Source organism: Panthera onca, chromosome B1 (assembly GCF_046562875.1).
Source record: "Panthera onca isolate mPanOnc1 chromosome B1, mPanOnc1 haplotype 2, whole genome shotgun sequence".
Classification (NCBI taxonomy): Eukaryota; Metazoa; Chordata; class Mammalia; order Carnivora; family Felidae; genus Panthera; species Panthera onca.
This window is the reverse complement of record NC_138342.1, coordinates 169534985-169558676: the sequence shown is the minus strand read 5'-3', so window position 1 is coordinate 169558676 and position 23692 is coordinate 169534985. Positions and strand designations below refer to the sequence as shown.

The following is a 23692-nucleotide window of genomic DNA, read 5'->3' as shown; positions in this document are numbered from 1 at the left end:
GGGCAAGTGAGATTAGGGCAGGGGGAGGGAGGGTAGGACCTCATGTTTCACTTAACAAACCTTGTTGTCCTATTAAACCATGCACACGTGTAACTTTGATAAAAGCAAACTCAGATTAATTGCACAAAAGGGAAAGGCAAACGCTAAGCCAGAAAAAAAATCCTGATAAACAGGCCAAAGGGCTAGTGGTAAAATGTAAACCATTTCAATCTTTTAAAAAATGTAAACTGTCTCAATCTGCCTCCAGGGCAATTTGGCAAATGTATCAAAGCCTTAGACATGTATATATCCTTTGACCCAGCAATTCCAATTCTAAGAATTTATCCTATGTGACTAATCCTTGATGTACACAAAGATTTAGCTATTAGTGTTTTTAATAATAGAAGAAAAATTGGAAACAGTTGAAATGATCATTAGTAAGTGATGTGGATCACAAAAATAAAATAGGGATATATAATGAAATACTAGGTAGCTCTTAACAGGGCAGGCTGATGACAACCACATCTTGGCATATAGAAGCCTTTATGATATGTTTAGGTTTTTTAAGTTATATAAATATGCATATGTACACATGTCCATGTATTTACACACAGATTCAGGGTGTTACTGTTTGTGTGTGTGTGTGTGTGTGTGTTTCCATGTTTTCCAAGTGTTTGACACTGATCAGGTGCTATTTTTGTAGTCAAGGAAAAAAACAAGGGATTTTTTTTTTAGTTTATTTGAAAAATATGGAAAGTGCAAAGAAGAAAACAGTAATCACACTCTTACCACCCAGAATTAACCACTATTAACATTTGGCATATTTGCTTCAGATTTTTTTCTTTCTGCAAACTTTTAAAATATAATTAACACCAAAACATTAGCCTTGGTTATCTTTAGATATGAGACCGTGTGCTGTTTTGGTTTTTTCCTTCTTTTCCTTCCCTTTCTCCCTCTCTCTTTCTCTCTCTCTCTGTCTCTGACTTTGCTGTATTTCCCAAGTTTTCTCTGATGAGTATGTTTTACTTTTTAAATGGGTAAACTTCAATTAATATAAAAGGTAGGCTATTTTTCAATGCCAAATGAAGTCTTAGACATTTAGAAGAAGGTAAGCAAGGTTTTGGACTTGAGAACAGCTTTGATCAAGCTGGGAGAAGGGAAGGCATTCCATGTGGGTGTAATGGCCATGTGTCCCAGTTGCCCTGGACAGTCCAGGTTCTTTACCTGTTGTCTCAAAGACATTATCAGTGACGTTTTTGCACTCAGCCAACATGATACCTGGAACCTATCATTTGTTCAGACGGAGCCGGGTCAGCACAAGCCTCCTTCCTCCCGATAATGCTGCCCTCCTCATTCCTTGCATTTCCAGTCTTTTCAAGAATAGTGAGCCCCTTTGAAATTCCACAGTATTTTAAGGTTAGGTATTTTGATCAGATGATTTTCCTTAGTTCCTTCAAATAAACATAACAAATTCATGGCAAAGAATAGCAGAGAGAAAAGTGGATTGTTTACTCCTGGTTCAGTCGTGAACCAGCAGGATGACCCTGGGCTAGTCACTGGACCTTTCCAGATTGGTTTTCTCATCTACAAAATGAGAGGGTTGAACTGGAACAATTTCTATGGTAACTTGCAATTCTAAAAATACTGTGATTCCAAATTAAGATTTAGAGAGGCTGTGGCACCACAAATAATGGCATCTAAGTTCTTCATTTCTTTATAGCTAGTCTGTAGTACTAGACTCCAAGTTAGAATCATTGTGAAGACCACTCTGAGAATTCTGTAGAATTTCACCCTGCCCCGTGTTCCTGGAACAGAGATTCAGTTTAGAATTCAAGTTTCCATCTCCTCTGTTTTAGAGTTTAAGAAATAGCTCCAGGGGCGCCTGGGCAGCTTGGTCAGTTAAGTGCTGACTTTGGCTCAGGTCACGATCTCACAGTTCATGAGTTCAAGTCCCACGTCAGGCTCTGTGCTGACAGCTCAGAGCCTGGAGCCTGCTCGGGATTCTGTGTCTCCCTCTCTCTCTCTGCCCCTCCCTGCTCACGTTCGTCTCTCTCTCTCCCTCCCTCTCTCTCTCTCTCTCTCTCTCAAAAATAAACATTAAAAGAATTTAAAAAAGAAAGAAAGAAAAGAAAGAAAGAAAGAAAGAAAGAAAGAAAGAAAGAAAGAAAGAAAGAAAGAAAAAAAAAGCTCCAGAGAGACCGTGATTTGTTCGCATCACAAAACTAGTCAAAGGCAGAGATCAGTTTTCTGATTCCTGGTCCAAAGCTTATTATCCCACAACATGCTTCGTGCAGGCTCAATCTTCTCTCAATGCCACCAGGACCTCATTTGCACTGTCACCAAAATAGTCCTTGAGGGCAGTTGTTCACTGTCCAAAACCATTGTGTCAGTCAACTCCAATCCCTGATTTGGGGAAAAGTAACTGGGGACACGAGGAGGGGACTATGGAGCTCAGCTTCCTTAACCTCTGTTCTTTAGATTTGAGGAGGGGAAAGAGCAATTTCTCCCTTTCTCTTCTTTTCAGTTTCAGAGCTTACCTTTCCCCTGGTAATTATATAGCCACTGATTATTTGTTTACAGAAGCCACGTGAATCAGCCAGCCCCCAAAGGGTTAATGCTCCCAAATTACCGGGCTGGGTTAACAATAAACAGGATGTCCTCCAGAAATTAAATTTAAACCACTGTGACTCAGGCTGGCCCATCCTCTCGACCGGATCGTTGTCTGGGGTTATTATCGGTGGTTAATTATACCATTGGGTTTAGCAACAGTGTTGGTCAGTTTGGGCCAAGAGAAAGCAGGCTTGGGCAGAAGGGGGTGCGGAGGGAAGGGGCGGGTGCAGCGGTGGAAGCTGGAAGCGGGAGGTTTGAAAGGGAGGGACTGCAGCGTCCTGAGCACTGAGAGAAGAGTGGGAGTGGAGTCGTGCCCTGGGGACTCTCCTGCTGACTCCCTGTGCCCTGAGCTGATCCCAGGGGTGCTTCACTCACTGCTACCTTGGGGGCTCTGGGGAGCCTCTTTTTCTCCAGCAGTTGGAATGCACTGTGTTTGCTCCTAGCGGGACCACGCTTCTCAGAATTGTAGAATCAGAATTTTTCATGCCTCAAGGAAGCTTCTGAATTATCCAGTCTAACCCTGTCCTTTCACAGAGTGGGCAATGAATCCCAGGGCAGTCGTTACCTGCCAGGGGGCAGCCCGCTCCTCAGAGCGGGAGACGGTGGGGGGCAGTGGAGGGGGGCCTAGATTTAGAGGCTAGATTCTTGACCCTCCTTCTGTTATGCCAAACTGCCTTCCATTTCCAAGTGGAGAACCTGAGGTGCAGAGGGCAGACCTGGGCTAGATTCAGGTCCCTCTTTGAGTTAGCCACGTTTCACGTTGTCAGTTCTCACCAGAAATAACCCAGCCTGGCTGGGCCTTAATGCCCTGTAGTGTATCCTCTGTCTCCAGCCACGTAACAAGTCCTCTATAGAGAAGTAGCGAAGCACCTAATACAGACGATAAGTGGTTCTCATGGTGTTTTTAAACGCTTGTTTTCAAGGATGATAGCTGCCCCAGCGAGCCTGTAATTCTGACTTTGCAGCTCCTCAGGGCACAGATTTACAATGACTGTCTGTCGTGTGGTATCTCCCCTTCCCTGCCCTCACCTTTGCAACGTGTTTCAACACCTGGCTACTAGTAGGAAAGATGCTCTGGGGCAGAAGGTGGTGCCCAGGACCTCCATCCGACACTGTTCATGGGAAGATCACCCTCCAGAGCCCAGCCTGGCTGTCGACGGCCCTAGATCCACAGGGCGTGTGGTTCGAGTGCCAGGAGCAGACCACTGGCTCTCATTACCCTTGAAGTCAAGTGGCCTTGACTTCATCAGTTCTTTTCAGCTACGTCCTTCCCCGTTTCTCCTAAAATCCCTCTTTGTCTCTTTCTCTCCTAGGATTCCTTTCAAGATTGGGCAGCCTAAGAAACAGATTGTCCCTAAAACAGTGAGTAACCCGATTCTTTCATTCTGAGACTCCGTCTGTCTCACATGGTCTTTGCAGAGAACCAGAGGTTTGATTCAGCACATCGTGGGGCTGGGGAAGGCAGAACCCGGGCTGCCTCATTCCCAGCCGTGTCGCTCTGGAACCTCACTTAGACTGGGGCTTGCGGAGGCCTCCTGGCCTGGGACATCTTCCTTCTGCAAATCAGGCTGGCTCGTCCCCATCCTGGGGCAGGTGGAGGAGGTGGGTGACAGGTGGGTGACAGCCCATCTCTGCAGTCTGGCGTGGCACTCTGCACTCTCCTGAGTGGGCTCCTGAAACCTAGGCCCCTGCCAAGGACATGTCCCAGGCCTTTATCTCCAGCCACCTCAGGCTGTGTGAAGACCAGGAAGCTTCTCCAGGAGGCTCCAGGTCCCTTTCTCTCCACTGCCAAAGGAATTCTTAGCCAGGACCCAGAGTCAGGAGGGCATGATTGAATCCTACCTCCTTGAGAACCCACGATTTTTATCTCTATTTTATCTCCAGAATGGGAGAGGAATCACAGATTTTTAGAAAGTTTAGAGCTGGAAGCCCTTACAGATCATCTAGTCCAACCTGATTTTCCTTACGAGAAAACCAAGGCCCACGAAGCCACCATGACTTTCTAAGGTTGTAAAAAACCTAACACTAGGGCAGCTGGGTGGCTCAATCAGTTAAGCATCCAACTCTCAAGCAGAGCTGCTTGAGCTGCTCTCTCCCTCTTCCCCTCCCCCACTCATGAGTGCTCTTAAAACAAAACAAAAAAAAATTTTTTTTTTTTTTTAAACCCTAATACCGACAGAGCCAAAATTGGAACCCAAGTCGGAGTCTCTGTTCAATGCACATTCCACTGCTCTATGCTGCCTCACTCAGGCTGTGAAGGTCTGCTGAGGTTTGGGAATTCTAGTAAAGAATGGCCTCTTGAACTCCCTCACCCCCAAATCTAATCAGGCTGTTGGTTTCACCGTGGGAACCCATAACTGTACAGTATCTCTCATTGTGACAGTTCCAGCAACTGTCAGCCTGCTGGAGCCCCTGACGGTTCTCCTTGTCTTAATAACCTCGGCCCTCCTTGGCTCAGAACTCAGGACTACAGGAAAGCTCCTGCTTCATTTTGGCAGGAAGGGAAGTTCAGCACACATCTGACCAATGGCTCAGTCTTTGGAAAATCCAAAGGCAGGCCACTTAAAAGGAAATGGGCTGCGTTTCTCTTTCAAGTGAAGGCAGGCCGAGGACAGACTGAGAGTTTACCTCCCATGCAGAGGCTGACCATCTGTGGAGGCTCTCAGCTGAAGCGCAAAGAATCTGGGCGTGCAAATGTTGGGCTCTAGCCGGCTACAGGAAGTGGGAAGGTGTGGCTTTGTGTCTCCAGAGTTTAATCCAGGGCAGATCTGAAAGGGAAGTGGTTTTGAGAAGGGTCTTTTATTCCCAGCGCTCACTACCAAAAAACAAACAGGCAAACAGAAAACCCTCCCAACACCCTTACCTCTATAGAGATAGCCGTTGTTCTCTACAGAAAAGTATAGGTTAGAATTCAGTTTCTAGCTTCTTTGCCAGTTTGTTGACGGAAAGATCTCTGGGTCTTTTAATCTGAGGAGTGGCAAGGACTCCCCAGAGGAGGGACAAATGGACAATCCCAGCACCTATGGACGGCCCTACAGACAAGCCCACAGATGGGCCCGTGGCTTCCCTCTTCCCCTCCTCACGTCAGTCTTGTTTGGGATGGAACTGCGGTCCTCTGACTTCTGGAATCTGCTCCCCCAGTCAGACTGGGCACCAAGTAGTGATTAAGAAGCCAGATGTGGTAGGTTTCCTGCCTGGATTCCCACTGGCTCCGCCACATGCTGTATGTGACCTTGAGCAAGGCCCTTTACTGTCTCTGAGCGTTGGTTTCCTCCTTCATAAGTGAGGATCTTAGTACCTATGCCACTGATATAGTATGAGTCTTGTGTACATGAGGTCATGTGTATGAACCACTTAACACAGTGTCTAGCACATGATGAGCCCTCAATAAATATTAACTACCTTGTGGGAAGATAGTTGATTTGACTCTTTAGAAACCACCGAGGACTCAGCCTGTTCCAAGCAGCCGGATCCCCTACTACAAGGAAATGGTAGGCCGGGCCTTTGATCTCTCACAAGGAATCAAAGCCGACTTAGGCTTTGGAAGAGAGTTACTTGCTCCCTCAACTCCCCAGAGGCACCGAAGTATAGGGAGCGAGAGCCTGCCTCTTCAATCTCGTTCTCTGCCGCACAAGCCCCTCCAGGCCCCCATCATAGGCCGAGCCCGGGCAGCCGTCTCAGCGCCTCCGGCAGCTGCCCCCAGACAGTGGTGACGCACTACCGTTCTTGCCCAGGCACCGTCAGAGGCGCAGATGTGGCTGCCTGCTGCCTGGAAGTCATGGCGCCCCCGTCATGGGAAGAAACGCTCACGTTATCTTCAGGGAGTTTCAGGAGGTTTTTGGCTCAAGGTACCCAACTGTCAGACACAAAGAAAGCATTGTGTGTTTGCTCTCACTGTTCTTCTGCACCCAGGTTATTAACACGAATTCCATTGTTGTCAAGGCTCTGGCGAGGGAATGGCATGTTCTCTGCAGGGGCTGGCCACTGGATGGAGGTGGAGGGACAAAAGCTTGCCCACCTCCCAGTCCGAACTCTCTGCACCCTCTGCTTACACCCCTCCTGCCCCACCACTCCCATAAGGTAGCCGGAGCATCTTGGCATGGCAAAAAGCAGCCGCTTCCCCGTCCGTAACCTTCGAGGAGGGAAGAGCTCTTGGAAGCAGGGGTCACCCTGGGTCTCGCACACGAAGGAAAGCACACTCTTAGACTCCGAGCTAGGCAGGCATGCCACAGCGTCAGGGCAGGGGAGCATCCTGCCACACGGAGCCCCCACTTGAGGACAATCTCCACTTGCAAAGTGGAGAGCCTCTCAGCCTCACTTGATCATGTGGTAACACATGATCCACCAAAGGGAGGCTGCTTTCCGCCCCTAGCACCCCTCCAAGAGGGGGCTTCCGAGATCACCCAGTGTGTCCTCTGCCTCAGCCAGCTCTGATCCGACACGGCTTAGCTCCGGGGCTAGAGCCGGAACCCTGCCTGCCGGTCTCCTTCTTCACTTCACCCCGAGTGTCCGTTTGGGTGAGACCTCAGCCCACTCATTCATTTAACGAATACGGACTCCTGCTCCATGCCAGCCTGACCCTAGGCACGGGGGGTAGAGCGCTGAGCAGCACAGTCTCACCCCTCCACCTTGAGCCTTTGCAAATGCCCAGAGCAGCGGGCCGTCTGGTGCTCATTCCCCCTTCGCTAACCTCGCCGCCCGGCCCGGCCCGCCCTGACCCGCTGACAGCCGTGCACATGTGTTTGCACTTGCATTGTTGACTGGGGGCTAATCGCCTTTTTGGCAAAAGCATCAAGCATTCAGAGATGTTCAGATCTTCCGTGTTTGGCTGTTTCCCTCAAAATGGAGATACCTTGCACTAGGACTCCAGTGTGTCTCCTTATTCCCTTATCCATTATCCGAGGGGCCAGAATCCTGGTGGTGTTGCCTCGGATCTTTCCCCAAGGGAGGAGAGCGATCTTGAGAGCAACCCACACCTGGCTGCCAGAGGCAGAAGGGGGACACGTTCATGAACATCTCAGGCTCTCACGTGGCCATGAGCAGCAGCAGAAAGATCGAGCTCCACCCCGACATACTTCTCAGCTGCCGGGGTAAGACCTCAAGCGACTCCCCAACCAGAATGTTCCAGCCCAGTTGGAAACCCGCAGTCGCTCGCTCTCTGTGCAAGTCCAAGCATTCCCAGCCAGGGGGACCAGGTGCTCTCTGACATCCCACACACGCACCGGCACACTTGGGGATTGCAAAAGAGAGCGCCAGGAGCCAAGGCCGGAGCTCTCTGCGCCCGCCTCCCTCTGGGAGCACCCACTGCATGTTCTTCATCTTTAGAAAAGCTGGACTCTGACCAGGACATCCTTGACTTCGTCTTTTTGGAAAAGAATACTTTTAATATGTAAAGACTCTGCTCAGCCGTCACATCCTACAAAATAAGAGGGGTGATATGTCCAGTTAAGGGAGGCCCAGGTGTAACCCCCAGGCACAGGATCCTGGCTTAGCCCAATCAGCGTTCATCCCAGCTATCAACTGACCCCGTGCCTTGCCAAAGGGCCACAGACCAGTCTGCACCCCCAGACTTCTCTGGGCACCCCCAGCACCCCAGTGCATGGGAGAAGAACAAGGAAACCCTATCCACAGGCCAGGCACCGAGCTCTGTGCTCTACACAGACTGTTCGGTGATCCTCTAAACAAGCCAACAAGACGGACACTGCTACCCCGTTTCCTTGGCAGCCATTGAAAATCTTCCCAGGGGAAGGCCGAATGGAGTTATCCCATTCCTCTAGAAAAGTACGTGAGACTCAAAATGTTAGGTAGTATTTTTAATACTGCACAGCTGGTATCAGAGTCCATCTGTCATCCGTCTCTGCTCATTCCTGTCTACCACCTTCCTCGATGGTGTTGGTGGAGAAAGGGCTGGACCGTCCCAGCGCGGGCTTGCTGGGCCCGGGCGAGGCCTCGCTACCCCAGAACAAATCTCCCGCCTGCATCGCACCAGACACTCTTCCGGCCTTTGGCTGAGACTTTGATTCCTGCCCAGCTACACATCCCCTGGGACAGGTAGCACTTTAAGCTTTTTTCAGGAACATACGCTTTAGTGGGAGCGAAGTTTGAGCTTCCTCTTAAGAGTAGCTTTTGATGGATCATAGGAAGGTGATGATGAAAACATTGCATTCCTGGATGGAAAAACAGGGGGTCTGTTGAAAAGAGGGCAAAGACTGTAGGGTGGGGGAAACCGATGGTGAATTTTACTTCACGACTTTGTGTCAGACCCCAGGTGCTGGGGTCAGAAAGTAAAAGGAAAGACCCTGTGTTCCTGCTTCTAAATTTTACATTTCAGTTGAGGAACGTGAGGTGTGTCCATGCAAGGGCGACATGTGGTTGTGCCCCGGGACCTTAGCTAAGTAGGTTCTCCATGCCATTCTCTAGCCCCCGTCCTCCACGGGGCTGTCCATGGTTTAGGTTAGAGGTGTATTTGTTTTATCTCCCCTGCCAGGACCCACATCTGTTTATTCACCAGAGCATCTCTCTCACCTGACAGATTGCGTTGCACTTAATAGGTGCTTAATAAATGTTTGTGAGGTTATTAAATGTCATTTTAAAAAGGGGGCCGGTGCTGAACTAGGAGTCTGAATTCTAGCCTTGGTTTGCCTCTGACTAGCCCTGCGTCCTTATTAAATCACTCCCCGTCTCTGGGCTTCGTCCTCTGTGTTTATAACATGAAATAGTCGGCCTGAATAATGTTTTGCTGTTCTGTGACTGTGTTGAGTTTACCTAAATGCACATGAGTGTGGGGTCCGTGGGCTTTCAGAATGCTCCTTCATGGGGCACTGTGACGGAAGGGTGCGCTGGCAAAGAACAATGGGGCCTTGACACTTTCCACAGCTTTGGGCTCTGTGACCTTCAGCCTGCTGTGAGAGTGAGGACCAGGGTTTAGGGCTCTCACTGGAAGGCATCTCGGGGAGCAGCCAAGAAGGCACCTTTCTTGGGTCGTGGCTTTAATTCATCAGCAAATACCTTTTCCCCTTTTTGGTAGAATGCTTGTTAAGAGGACAGGCCTTGGAGCCATGCTGCCTATGTCCAGATCCTAGCCCTGCCACTCACTAGTCGTGTGAGCTAGTGCAGCATACGTCCCCTCTGTCCTAGGGAGCTCCTTGGTGCAGTGAGGGCCACAAGTACACCTGCCTCTGCAGTTGTGGGGGAGAAGCCATTCACAGAAGCATGCGGCGAGCACCCCGTGAATGTTAGCTGCTCTTAATTGAGCGCCTCAGCCCAGAGGCTCAGCACGCCGGCCAGGGAGCTCTTGCTGCCTCTGCAGAAGGGAACCAGGACAGGCCTCGGTCCCCTCCTCTCGGCTCTCAGGTGTCATATCCCTCACAGGCCACTCTCCTGAGAGGCCATTGCCAGGGCCCTGTTTGACGGATGGAGAAATTCAGGCAGTGGACGTGCAAGTGACTTTCTTGACTTCACCTGACATGCAGGTGGCAGAATTGGGATCAGGACTTACACCCATCTGATGTCAGTCTTGCTGGCATCGGGGAAATCTGGTTACTTACCAAGAATTTTAAGAGAGCCTTGCCGGTCAGTAGCAATAGTATTTGTGCTCGGTACATTCCAGCACACAGAGCGCGCAGACAGGACATTTCTTGGTCCACCCTGAACCTCACAGTTGGTAAGCCCTGTGAGGAAACCAGGGCCAGGAGTAGGAGGGGACCCGCCTGCTTCCCCCCCTGCGAGTCTCAGTCACATTCACATTCCAAGCACCTCACCTGCCTCGCGATGGGAGGGTGAGGAGAGAGGGAACGCAGCCCAGGGCCTGGCTCCCTGTGGTAGAGGAACAGAGCCACAATCCGCTGCTACTTGCCTGGCTGGCCCATCTGGGAGGGGAGTCTTGTGCCCTAAATCAAACACTTAATTAATTTGGGAACACAGGGATACTGTGTCGTTAACGATCTGCTGGAGCTTGTATGAACTGGACCGTGTTGTTTTCTGCAGCTGGGGGGAGGGTGGAGAGGGAGTTTCAGTAGGCTGGCAGATTTTTTCCAGCGTGTTGTCATTTCTCCGATGATTGAGTTGTCTCTTTGGTTACAGGTGGAGAGAGATTTTGAAAGGGAGTATGGAAAACTCCAGCAGTGAGTGTCAAAGCCCAGAAGGATGGAGGCTGGGGGGAGTGGGGGGGGGGGGCGAGGGGGGGAAGGGCAGGAGCCTTCCACCAGGTCTCAGTTCTCGCACTGCCCCTTCCGGCACCTCCATCAGTGGGCCGCTCAGCTGTCCCGTAAGTGCCGCGGGAGCAGAGGGCAGCTCAGTTCACAGCCTGCCAGAAATTCTCCCCCAGCTGATGGCTATGTGACAGTCGTTAACTCATAGCCTTTGGGTGCTTGGCCTCATGCAGAGCCAGTAGCAGCCCTTCAGTTGGTGGGAAAACTCCCCATGGAGCAGGGGCCCCCTCTCCTGGCAGGCCTTCCAGGGCATCAGGCTGGGCTTCACTCAGGTAGATGGGAAGGAAGGGGGCTGAAGCAAGCTGACGATGCCAGGTGCCTAAGCCTGTGCCCCTGCCTTGCAGGCTGGAGGAGCAGACCAGGAGGCTGCAGAAGGACATGAAGAAGGGCACCGATGCTGATCTGGGTAGGTGGCATAGCCCAGAGCTGGGCCGGGCCTGGCCGGGTCACGGGTGGACCTCTGCCCCTCCGTCACGTCAGGGCTGGCTCCTGTGGTCTGTGCACAGATGCTCATGTCACCACTCATCCAGAGGACATGGGTGGGTCTGAACACGACTGTCCCTGGCATCTCCAGACTACGTGTGCAGCGAGCCAAGGGTCTGATTACGGAGCCCATCTGTTATTTGTTTTGTGGATAGTTCCAGGTTCCCTGGGTGGCATCTTTATCGTTCGCCACTGCCTTTCCAGTACAGGAGAAGCTGTGACCTATTGCTTCCTTTCTTTGGTACTTCTCCAGATAGACTGCACTGTCAGAGCACAGATGAAGGGAAGGTTGCGTTTTCAGAGTGGGCAGCTTTGGAAGCTGTGGAACGTCAGGGATCCATGAAGTGGAGAGCATGGTTTTCCCCACAAGAAATCAAAATAAATGGGCGACCCCTGGGGCCCAGGGTTCCTGGCCTCTTCCGCCCCCAGTCAGAACTAGAATCTGGGCAGAGAAAGCCCTCCTGAAGCAGTCACAGTCAGTGCATCAGGGTCACCGGAAGGCCCGCCACGAGGCAGATTGTCCAGCCCACCCCCAGGCAGTGCTGAGGCAGCTGGCCCGGGGACCTCATTTTGAGAACCACTGCCCCAGACAATTGAGGGAAATCAACTGCCTGGACAAGATCTAAAATCCCATTCTGTGTTCCCAAACAAGATCATCTGTGCACCGCCAGTCCCTGTTAGGTCTTTGTCAACCCTTATATTTTGAGGTGGCATCAGGGTTCCAGAGACCCACGTGGAGTTGGAGACCCACATTCTCTTTAAGGTTCAAAGACCACCAGCCTCCCAGTTGGTGCTGGGCTGGCCACACCCTCCCAGTCCCTGAGAATGGAGGCTCTATGGCCCTGCCCTGCGGCACTCACTCACTCACATAGGCCAGTGAGGACTCCCAGTGGGATTCCACACTGTTAATTGACTTCAGATGGTTCTAACAAAGACAGAGGCAGAGGCCTGAAGTGTGAGGCTTTAGGAAAGAAAAGGAAAATTGGGAAGGAAGTCTCCCCTGCCCTACCTTTTCAGGATTTTTGTCCTCAAATATTAAAAAGTAGTGGAAGAAATTTTTCAAAAACGTTTCCAGTTTTGTCCCAAGTTTCTATCCTTTAATTATACTGTGTGTGACCATTTCATGATCCAGTCCAGTTACACATGATGTTTGCTCCTAAGCCTACAAAGTCACCGCACAGATTTGAAAGAGGGTTCTTAGCTCCACTGCCTCAACATTTCTGGGAAGTATATATTTCCAGGCTTCTCCCATACGGTGCCTGTTTGCTGGGTGACTGCAGCAGGCTACCAGATTAGAGGGAGGCCCAGGACAGGGCGCTGTGTGAGCCAGTCATCCACTGTGGGCTTCTCTGCTGGCATGTGGAGGAGCCTGAGTGGAGAGGGACCCGCTAGGTTTCCGTTTCTCCCACCGGAAACAGAGAAGTAGGCCCTTGGGGCCAAGGAGTAGGCGCGTGGGGCCAACGCGCTCCCCACATGGCAAGGCAGGGGCACATCTCTGGTTAACTGGAGTGGACCTCATTTCATTGATTCAAAGACATTGTTTCGCTTTTAACATCTCAGAAATCAACACACCGTAACATAATTCGCAGCATAGTTTTTCTTTCTCAATGGCTATACATTAATGGTGTGTTACCATCTTAAATTCAGTGGCATAAAGTAGTGAGGAATACATTCAAAAACGTTTCTCCTGAAACCCTTAAACTGGTACAGACACTATGGAGCAAGCATGCCCCTTCTCCAGTCTCTCTGCCTGCCCCTCTAGAATTTTTTTGTTGGTTTGTTTGCAAATAATGGAGACCCGAAAACTTGTATGGGACTGAGAACCCCAAAGCTGCCAATAGATCTCCATCCTGCCTTGGAGCTGCCCTCTGATTTCCAGGCTCCCCATATCCCCATATCCTCTGTCAAACATGGTGTAGAAACATGTGAACAAGACTACAGCAGGGCAGTGGCCTCCATCTGTGGGGAAATGGTACCACAGAAGACCTTTAACAACATAAGCAGATACCCCAGCAGAGCCTTGTGGGGCCTGCCCACAGCTGTCTCCAGGCGGATCACCAGGAGAGGAGTGGGCGGCGAGGCGGGTGCCCAGGGTCTAGTCCTGGCTCAGCACTTACAGCTGTTTGACCTTGAGGGAGTTATAACCTCTTTGGAGCCTCACCCTCCTCATCTGTAAAACGGGGCCAAAATACACTACCTGAAATGTCTCCTGCGTTGTATGAGCCCTGGATAAAACAGTGGGGGCACGGGAACCCTGCAGAGGCAGGATGGAAACCTGTCAGCAGCTTTGGAGTTTTTGGTCTAAAGTACAAGTCTCTCAGTCTCCACTACGTGCAAACAAAAGTCTACAGGGGCAGGAAGAGACTGGGAAGGGGCCGTGCTTGCTCGGTAGGGTCTGTACCAGCTCCAGAGGCTCAGAGGAAAACAAGTTTCTGAGTGTATGTCATTGAAACCAGGGGTTGCCTGGCCACACCAAATCTGGCCTCATTTTGTCAATAAAGGGGCATTGGAACAAAGCCACACCCATTCTTTAGGTACTGTCTGTGGCAGAGTTGAGTAGTTGCAGCAGAAACCATGCAGCCCACACAGCCTGCCATCTTGATTTCTAGCCTTTATGGTATGTTTGCCAGCCCTGGTGGGGCACACTCTTACTCTCGTCCGTGAGAGGTTCCCAAACCAAGCTTCATGCCCAAACCACCTGGAGAGTTTTTTTAAGATACATGTTTCTGGATTACAGACTTACTGAGATAGACTCTTTAGAGCTAGAAAATAGGTATTTTTTACAGCTTCCCGCCCAAAGGATTCTGTTAAAACCCAGAGTTTGGGAAATGAAGTCATTGCCAAAGGTAAAGGTGCTCCGAAGAACTACCCAGAGCAGCCTCAGATGGCCAGGAGCAAACACCATCCAGTAAGGACCGCTGACTTTCGGCTTGTGGTACTCTGTAGCTTTTCTGGCCTATGGCCGGGATGGCGGTCAGGGTATGGCCGCTGGACTGAGGAAGGACAGGGTCCTAAGGACAAGACCTTGAAACCTGTCCCTTCATAGGTTCACCAAGCTTTGACTTCTTACAGCCTTATCCAAATCTGCTGTGAAGATATCCTTGGACTTGCTCTCCAATCCCCTCTGCGAGCAAGACCAGGACTTCCTGAACATGGTGACAGCCCTGGACACAGCCATGAAGCGGATGGACGCCTTCAACCAGGAGAAGGTAGCTGGGGTCTTGCTCTCCCCCTTCCCGTGGCTTCTGCCTGGGTGGAGCGCCCGTGCAGAGTCCTCCCAGGGCTCGGTCTTCCGACGCCCTCAGTGCTCTGACGCCCGTGTGTCACGAGCCCCGTGAGCTCGTTCCTGGACCTGCTTCGGCACCCTGTGCTGCCCGTGACTCCCACGAGCTCGTATCGCTCACTGTGAGACCCCGAGGGAGGCAGGGCAGCTCTGCTCACCCGGAGCCCCTCACACATTCTGTAGCTGCCCACCCAGCCTGCCCCCTGAGCACGGCTGTCAGCAGCCTGCAGACGGTGCTGGCGGGAGGAGAACAGACCTGGAACAAGAACAGTACTCCCTGGTGCCCTCGACGTCCTGGCCATCATCGTCCTCTCCGCCTCGCTCCAGCTGTGGAGTCAGGGGTGCCCCCCACCCCATCTCGTCCCCACCCAGGGCTCTCAGGACAGCCCTGACTGTCCCCTTTCTCAGGAACGTAGATCCTCCCCTTTTAGGAAGAGTCCGGCTTCCCCTTGGTCTTGATTCATTGGGTCTTTCTTTCAACAGGTGAACCAGATCCAAAAGACCGTGATTGAACCCTTAAAAAAGTGAGTAGTGGTCATCTGGGGACCACAGGCCTGAGGGAACTAGGCTGGGGGCGCTTATTGGAAAGGCAGGTCAACTGGCCGACTGGGGACCGAATATCATTTCCAGCAGCCTAGAACCCCAGACTCCCAGGGAGCTGACCGGAAACTCAACAGGGACGCTGGCGATGTGATCTGTGGCCCCAGAGCACCCGCCCTGCCCAGTGCACTCAGTGACTCGTGGTCTGCCCCAGCAGACAGCCTCTAGTCAGTGGTCACTTTGCCATCTTTCCCTCTGTTCCCGACTGAGAGCCAGAGGTCTCAGAGCTTGCTGAATGAAGCGAGCAGAGCGCTTGGCCAGCCCTCAGCGGGGATGAGCAAGGCCTTTCATCTCCCCGCCGCACCGGGAGAGCAGCTGCCTGCGGCGCCCGGCTTCGGAGATGTGGGGGTGGCTGCACATGGGGAAGGGCGCAGCAGCAGGGTCCTGCCTGGGAAGGTCCCCAAACTCGTGACCCGACAGGGTCAGAAATTCTTCTGCGAGGCTCATCTTCTCTCAGGCAGGCTCTGGGCAGCAATCAGACAGGCCTATCCCCCGGTCCCCTGAGGTGGTGGGCTGGTGGGGGGGGGGGGGGTGCGGGGGGGGCGGGGACAGGCAGGAGCATTGCCTTGAAGCTCCAGATCACTTCTTCTGCCCCCCTAGCCTCTCCCAAACTGACTCTGACCTAGAAAGGCTCCCGCTCCAGCCCGGCAGCTGCACTTTATTACCTCTTCTGTGGTGGTCCCTGGCAGCTGCCTCACCAGGCCTGGGTAATGAGGCTCTGCTAATTACCATTAGGCCTGGATCGGGGCCCGGAGGGAGATGAAGAGAGCAGGTTTTGGTCCTCTAGCCCCTGGCTTTGAGGTTACTGAGCTCTTCACTCCCTGTTCAGGTCCAAGGGGTGGGGTTAGGGAAAGCTCTTTCTGAGCCAGGCTGTCTGGAGGCTCGGCCCACCCTCCTTCCCTGGGCCCCTTCCCCTACCCCCTGCTCGGGCCCAGGTTGCAGGGCCACACGAGGAACTGGGTGCCGAGGAGGCTGGTGGCTCAGGAGGGAGGTGGCAGCAGGGGCTCCGTGGCTGGTGGCTTTCTGACCGGGTCCCCAGGACCGAGCGTTCGCAGTTGGGTGGGAAGGACCACGGGCAGAGCAGACCCTGCCCCTGGCGTTCCAGGAGCTGCCACAGAGACACCCATGGCTGGCAGAGCTAGGCAGGGGACACCAGCTCAGAGAGCTAGGGGACTGACTCCAACCTCGATTTCACAACCAAGGAGGCGGCCTTGAAATCTGATGCCTGGCTTCTAGAGCCAAATGGAGAGAAATCCCGGCTGCTTCCCACCGCCCCAGCAGCCCACCACCTGCCAGGAAGGTGGGTGAGTGGCACAGGAGGCGGGCACCATCTCCGCAGCAGATCCGCTGACCTCTGCCTGAGCCCCCCGGGCCTGCCTGCCTACCCGGCCGGCTTCTCCATCCCGTAACCGACATGCGATCTCCCCCAACCACATAAAACCGGCACTGCCTGTTGCCGCCTCTTGCCAGGAGAGAAGCTCCCAGGGACCCCAGTACCGGAAACAGGAAACTGCAGCTTTCCTGTCCTCTGATGAAGAACATCACCACATGGCCACCCTGCCGCCCCCAGCCTCCCCCCAGGGGGCTCGGCCTCTAATCCCCCAGTCTCTGGGCTGTGTTCACATGGTCGGATGGGGATGCTTTCAATTTCCCTTTCCTGGTGGGTGGAAGATCCCGGCTGTGTGGGCACAGATTGAGGAATGGCAGGCATTCCCCACCAGGGCCGGCTGCTCCCAGCCTACCTCCCAGCCGGCCTCTTTCTCCCTCCCCCTTTCCCTCCTCCCTCTCACTGCCTCCTCACCCCACTGCTTACCCAGGGGAGGCAGTTTGGTTGAACCTTAGGACAGTCACCTGGGCAGAGCTTCAGCGAGGGTGTGGTGTAGGCCCAGCCCTGTTCTGCTTTCTCTGGAGGGCGGACACAACACAGATTTTAGGAGCTTGTGACCCAGTGTTGAAGCCATGATGGCGCTCTCAGGAAGAAAGACCAGGATGGTCCATAAATGCCGAGGGGGCGCTTTGCAGCGGAGTGGGGAAAGTGCTAGGCGGGCAGTCCCAGCTGGCCCCCAGCCAGCCCATGACCCTGGCCAGCGCCCTGCTCCTCCAAATCTGTTTCCCCATCTGTGGAAGGGGAGGCCTGAACCCAACCCCTGCAATGGCATTTAGTTGTCGTTTCTGTGCCTTTGATCCCAGCCCTGGGAATCAACCCCAGCTGACAACTGAGGGCGAGCAAAGAGACGAGTGCTCTGGGGTCAGAGGGCATCCGGAACTGCTCAGCCACCAGCATGGTGGTCGTCCCGCCTGGCACCCACAGAATGCATCCCTGGTGCTGCCCTCTTTCCTAATAGGAGGAAACCCTCCACCTGTTGCTTCCTGCCCCATTCTTGTCCGTGCCCACTCCTCCCAGGCCGCCAGCAGCATGGACAGCAGAGGCCCAGGCACTGGGGCCACCTAACCAGGCCACTTCTAATGAGAGAATGAGGGTGGCCACTTGTGGCCTCTAGTCTGGTTGGGGTCAAGAGGGTGGTGGTGGTGGTGGTGGTTTCTCAGGCCCCGTTGCACCTGCTTCCTTGAGTCACAGGCCTCTCAGCTGCTGGTCACACTCCTCCCAGGAGGGGAGAGGGGCTTGCCTAGCAACTGAGACCCCCTCAGAGCTGCCGCCTGAGGCACAAACAGTGAGGCTGGTCCCTGCCCATGGTCTTATCTGTTCAGACCTACCCGGGATAGGGGGCCTTTGTCCTGAAGGTACTACTCCCCACACCCAGTTCACACAGCAGCAAGGAGGCTCCTCTGCTGGCAGATCAGTCATTCAAGTATCGATTTGATGACTGATTTGTCTAAGGGCATGTCTTACCCACTTCTAGCCTTTCCAGTTAGGTAGTGAGCCCATTAGGTCACCCAGTCAGTTAGAAGGACTCATTTTAGTGTCCTTTCTTGGGGATAAGGCTTTTGTTTGACCAGAACCTACTGCCTGTATCTATAGCCTTGGCTGGGGAATTCAGTGCTTTGGTCAAATTTATGCTCTCTGTTCTCTGGCAGAAATCTTCATTACTCTTATGTCACGGGCACTCGTGATTTGTTGGGGCTTTTAAAAACCAAATTCATGATCATGCTTCTTTGAGAGGCAGACTTGGAAAATTGTTCTTCCTGTGGCATGTGAACTGCCTGAAGATGGCCCGGGAGCTGACGGGCACCTCTGGCCCCAGCACTGTGGAAGGGGAGGTCCCACAGCATGTTGTCCCGGCCGCTCCTAGAGAAACCCAGTCTTCTGGCCCCGAGTGCCCCCTCTGTGCCTCTCAACCCCGAATAACCACTGTGCCACCATTTTCCTCAGTTGCGGGGCCCGACCTGCAGGGTAGATGCCTCCTGCCGCCTCCTGCCCTGCAGGCTTTGCTCGCCCCATCTCTTCCCGTCCAGTTCCAGAAAACCTGCTTGCAGGCTTGCCTTGCCTTCTCCAACACTCTAATCAAGGGAAATACAGCGTCCCTGCCTGGGATGCAGTCCTGCCCGGTGTCTGTCTCAAGACCTCATTGCTCTTCCCAGTCAAAGATGATAGTCATCACAAAGATGATGCCCACAGGGGCCAAAAGTGTCCGCTCCCACTCTTTGTGAGTGGCCCACTCCTCAGCATTCCCTGTGGTCCTTTTTAGTCCCGGTGGGGCAACAACATGTCCTTGAGTCATTTTCCACAAACATCTGGTTCAACGGTTCAGCCATTTCAGTGGCAGAACCAGAGGGTTCCTGCTTTTCTCACGGTCAGCTGATAGAAATAGGCCAAGGCTAGGTTTCGACTGCAGTTGTCACTGCTAGTGCCACCATGAGGTGGCAGGGAGGTGCCAGAGAACTGGGATGCTTGAGCTCTCTGCTAGACAGTCACTATCCTGGTTGTGACCCTGGACAAGTCATGTCATCTCTCTGGCCTCAATTTCATTTGATTGTGTTAAAGGAAGATGTTGGACAGATTATTCCCAAGAGTCTTCAGCTCTCCCATGCTCTGTGACAGGTCTCTGTCATGTGCGGGGTCATATGAGATGGGTGGGGAAGGGGCAGTGGCCATGCCAGTGGCTTCCTTGCATTCCTGCCCCTGTGGCTCACTCTGATCAGTAGAGTGACCCTTAGTCCTACTTCCTTCCTGTGGCCTTACCCCGGACGGCATTCTCAGCAGTGGGTGCTCCCCAGGGGCCACGGCCTCATCTGTCTTACCCACGTGAAATCCCCAAGACCTAGAACAGGGTCTGGCACTTAGTAGGCACTCAGTATGTATTTTTGAATGGACGCCGAGCTGCTGGGCTGCGGCTCCAAGAACAGCCTGTATCCGACTGTGCGGCAGGTTTAGCAGTGTCTTCCCGAGCCTCAACATGGCGGTGAAGCGGCGGGAGCAGGCCTTGCAGGACTACAGAAGATTGCAGGCCAAGGTGGAGAAGTACGAGGAGAAGGAGAAGACGGGGCCAGTGCTGGCCAAACTCCACCAGGTACTAAGAAGGGAGAGGGGGGTGTGGACAACGGGCCCCGTGGGTGACGTGTGGCAAGTTCCTCCTTCACCTGGGGACCAGCTTTGGGGGCTAGGAGACCAAGACACCAGATGTGATCCCCACCCCACCCCCGCCCCCAACGTACACATCGTGCCCCCAGCACACACTCTGGATAAGCTGCCAAGAGCTGTGACACCCAGTGTCTTGTCCCTCAGGCCCGAGAAGAGCTTCGGCCTGTGCGGGACGACTTTGAGGCCAAGAACAAGCAGCTCCTGGATGAGATGCCGCGGTTCTACAACAGCCGCCTGGACTACTTCCAGCCCAGCTTCGAGTCCCTGATCCGAGCGCAGGTGAGGCGGCTCCCCACCCTGCCCCAAAGGACGGCAAATGCTTGCTCCCCTGGGAGATGGTCCTGGGCTCTGTAGACACCCTCGCGCCCGTCCCCGCTTCCCAACTGGGAGGGTGGCTTAGCCGTTCTCCGCCAAGTCAGCAGTGCTGCCACCCTGCCCCCGGCACTGCGTCTGCGTCTGACTCTGAGCATCTGCTGGACTTACCGCCTGGGCTCCTCCGTTGCTCTTTGGTGAATCACAGTCCCAGGATGAGACCCCTTTTTGTCGAATGGCTTTTCCCTCAAGTTCTCTCTCTCCTCTCATTGTACCACCAGTGGCAAGAAGAGAGCCACCCTCTCAACACCTCACTTTGACGGGCAGGTTCTTCTTGCCTGGTGTGCTCAGGTCCAGCACAGAGGCCTGCAGGGCAAAGGCCCACACCCCTGCTTCCCCGCTCTAGTTGCTCCTCCTCGCTAGGCAGGAGACCACAGGCTCTCTTGACTTCTAGCAACCCTTGGAGGGTTCCCTACATCCTGGGGAGGGCCATGCTCAAGGCCTCTGCCTGGGTGCCAGGCCATAGGGCACCTTCCAGTGGAAAGGCAGGCCGGCCTCTGGCCAGGTGTGCATGGAGGTGCCCGGGGTAGCACCGGTGCCGGGCAACTGGAGGGTGGGAAGCAGGCTAAGGCCTCCCACCACTCGAGGGTTTGAGGACACAATGTCCAGCTGCGTGTAGCTCCTGCATAGCAACCCCCCCGCCCCCCCAGCCCCGGCCATTCTTTAAACTGTTAGCAGGGATTGTTCTCCCCATTGTAAAAGAGAGGAGGTGAAGGTGCCAAACCAAGAGGTCTCTGCCATGTGGGGCCCCCGCATCAGCCTCCTGCAGGCACTCAGCATCCTGCCACCTTTCCCACCGTTCCCCAGCCGGTGACAAAGCTAAAGGCTCGGCCCCCTCCTGCCCACTTCGGTGCTTGGCCTGGGTGTCTGGCGCCCTCTAGTGGACACACTCATTCCTTGCAGTCAACAAGGTGACGAAGCTGAAAGGCCTCAGGGCACCCAAGGAAAAGCCCGATCCTTACCTGCCCAGCCTATCAGCCTTTGGAGAACACCAAAACCCATGAGGCTGCATGCCTGTGCTCAGAACCCCGAGCAGGGTTGATGTTGGAGCTGGAACTTAGTGACCATGTTTTTGGCCGCTAGGGAGAAATGAGGCAGAGCACCAACATGCACAAGTGAAGGGGGGCAGGGAGGGGGGGTTCCACACCTGCCTCCAGAGCATTCTCCTGGAGACGAGGACTTCCTTCCAGAGGCTCAGCCTAGTCTGTGGAGGAATGTGTTTAAGGAGACCCGTGCTTTCCCTCCCTGTGCCACCACCACCCCTGCTCCCGGCCCCCTGCATGCTACCCTGCCCCCTCCATTCTGTCGCTCACGGGAGGAAGCTCCAGGGTGCCCAGACCTGAGGTTAGGGGCTAGGGATGCCCTGTAGCCGGGCAGCGGGGTGGATAGGGACTGTTTACTGCCTCCTCAGCACCAGCCTCCCCCTCCCGAGGCTGTCGCTGCCATTAGTCACTGGAGAAGTGAGCATTCCTAGTGACTCAGCCTGCGCAGTGCGGCTCTGGGGCGGGGAGTGGGGGTAGGGCAGGCCATCCCCTGCCCTCTCCCGACCCTGGTCTACGCCCCGTCCCCTCAGGGGACAGCAGCATTTGGAGACCCTCATTTAGCTCCTCTCAGCCCAGTGGAAATCTAGCTGTGGGGGTATGACAGACCCCTCCTCAGAAGCAGCTGAGCCATGGCCCTGCCACCAAACCTGCCACTCGGCCTGGCCTTCCCAGTGACAGCACTCCACTGTCTAGAGTGGAAGCAGTGTCTGAATAGAGTTTTGAGTAGTGTGGATCACTTTCACGGGAAGTGTTTGCCTTTGGTCATGGAGGTGGAGACGAGGCAGTGGCCCCTGGTCTGAGCAGCCCTCAGCCATCGGAGAGTTGCTGAGGGGTCTCCCCTGTCCTCAGCACACCCCCACCCCACTGCCACAGGCCTCTCCCATCAGCCCCGGTGCCTACACACATAGGGACACGGAAACGAGCTGGTCTGCGAGCCCTGCTTTCCAGCCAAACAGCCGCAGCATGCTTAATGGTGGGACAGGTTGGGAAGGAACACGCGGCTGGGGGGCAGGGGGGGGGGGTCACCTTTCTCACCTTTACCTCTAAGACTCTCAGGGTTCTGGGGGCCAGCCACGCCCCTTCCCCATGGACAAAGGTCTAGCTTCTTGAAGCACCTCGGGTCAGTTCCTGACTCCCTGGCTTCCCTTAGGACTCGAGGAGGGTCCTGCCAGTGCCCTCAGCCAGCCTCAGGCTGCACTGTCCTATATCTCCCGGCACAGGCCCCAACGCCCCTCAGCTGCCTGGAGGGCTCCAAAGTCAGAACCCCCGCCTCCATCCATCTCACCAAGGCCCCCTTGCCCCCCCTCCTCTGCCATCCTGGCAGCAGCAGTGGACGTTCCTGAAGGGCTGGGGTCTGTGGCTTCAGTTTCCCTACTTGCCCTGCAGTTTCAGGAGATGGGCTGAGAGGAAGGGCAGTGATGGAGGGAAGAGTGGAAGCCAGCCCCCTCCACCCAGCCTGAGCTCTCTGCTTAAGAGAACAAGCAGCATGTGGGCCTCTGGGACGCGCCCAGGGGGTGCAATGCTGAGGGGGCTTTGTACCCCAGGAGCCCAGCACCTGCCAACCTCCTTCTCCATCCCTGCCTCCAGGTTGGGTACTACTCTGAAATGCAGAAGATCTTCGGAGACCTGACCCAGCAGCTCGACCAGCCTGGCCACACTGATGAGCAGCGGGAGAGGGAGAATGAGGCCAGACTGAGTGAGCTCAGAGCCCTCTCCATTGTGGCTGATGACTGAGTCCCCACCACCGTTTCAGACTCCTGGGATACAAGTCAACCTTTCTGGTCTTGGCCCTTGTTAAGCTTAGGCTCAGGCGACAGCCAGCAAAAGGCTCTCCCCCGAGAGAAGTATGGGGACAGCAGTGGCCCCTGTTCTACCTCACCAGACCTCTGCAGTGAGCCTGGCACCAGGAGCCCCAAGCAGGCTGCTGCCTCCCCACCCATAGCAAGAACTCAGACAGGTAAGCAGCACAGAAAAACTCCAAGGGCTTTGTTTCCAAAAGAACCGTCCAAAGGGCAGCCTGGCCTAGGACCTGAGCAAGCTTCCAGCCTTCAAAGGCACAGGCTCTGTCCGCTCACCTGAGGTCTTAGCCTTGCCTGCACGGTTGTGATCTCACCTACCTCCAAAGAAAGACCCATCCTTGGGAGTCCACCCACCCTCGTTGCCTTTCCCCTTCAGACTCTTCTTTTCTGGGAGAGGCCCAAGACACTGCCTCTCCTCTAGCCCAGACTCCCAGCATGATAAAAACTGGTTTCACCCACTTCTATCCCTTAGGTCAAGTGCAGAGAAGAACCCCAAGCCTTGTAGGTTCCCTAGGAAACCAGACTCAGCTCATGTAAATAGGCTGTCAACCAACAAAATGTCACAGCCTGATTCACAGGCCTCAAAGCAAGAACAGTGGGTTTGTCTCACCTGAATATTTGGAAATTTTATTTTTTCAAGTAAAGTTTTCAATAAAATTGCCAGCTGTTACTGTGCTGTAACTGAGGAGAGAAGAGAGCCACCCCAGGTTTGTGTCAGGGTGGTGCTGCCCTCTGCTGAGCTGACAGCACCCCTGTGGCATAGTGTCTCTTGA

At 53.9% G+C, this 23692-nt stretch overlaps 1 protein-coding gene across 2 annotated transcripts in view; it reads left to right on the top strand.

The window, feature by feature from the left end:
• Positions 1-23589, top strand: part of BIN3 (bridging integrator 3) — a 42465-nt gene extending 18876 nt beyond the window's left edge. For both annotated transcript variants that reach the window (XM_060653296.2, XM_078445448.1), the window contains 8 exons: positions 3903-3951; positions 10672-10712; positions 11144-11205; positions 14355-14491; positions 15049-15089; positions 19493-19634; positions 19850-19984; positions 22708-23589. In XM_060653296.2, the coding sequence (XP_060509279.1) occupies positions 3903-3951; positions 10672-10712; positions 11144-11205; positions 14355-14491; positions 15049-15089; positions 19493-19634; positions 19850-19984; positions 22708-22854 (754 nt within the window). In that variant the 3' untranslated portion in view covers positions 22855-23589. The remainder of the gene's footprint in view (positions 1-3902; positions 3952-10671; positions 10713-11143; positions 11206-14354; positions 14492-15048; positions 15090-19492; positions 19635-19849; positions 19985-22707) is intronic.
• Positions 23590-23692: the final 103 nt, after the last annotated feature.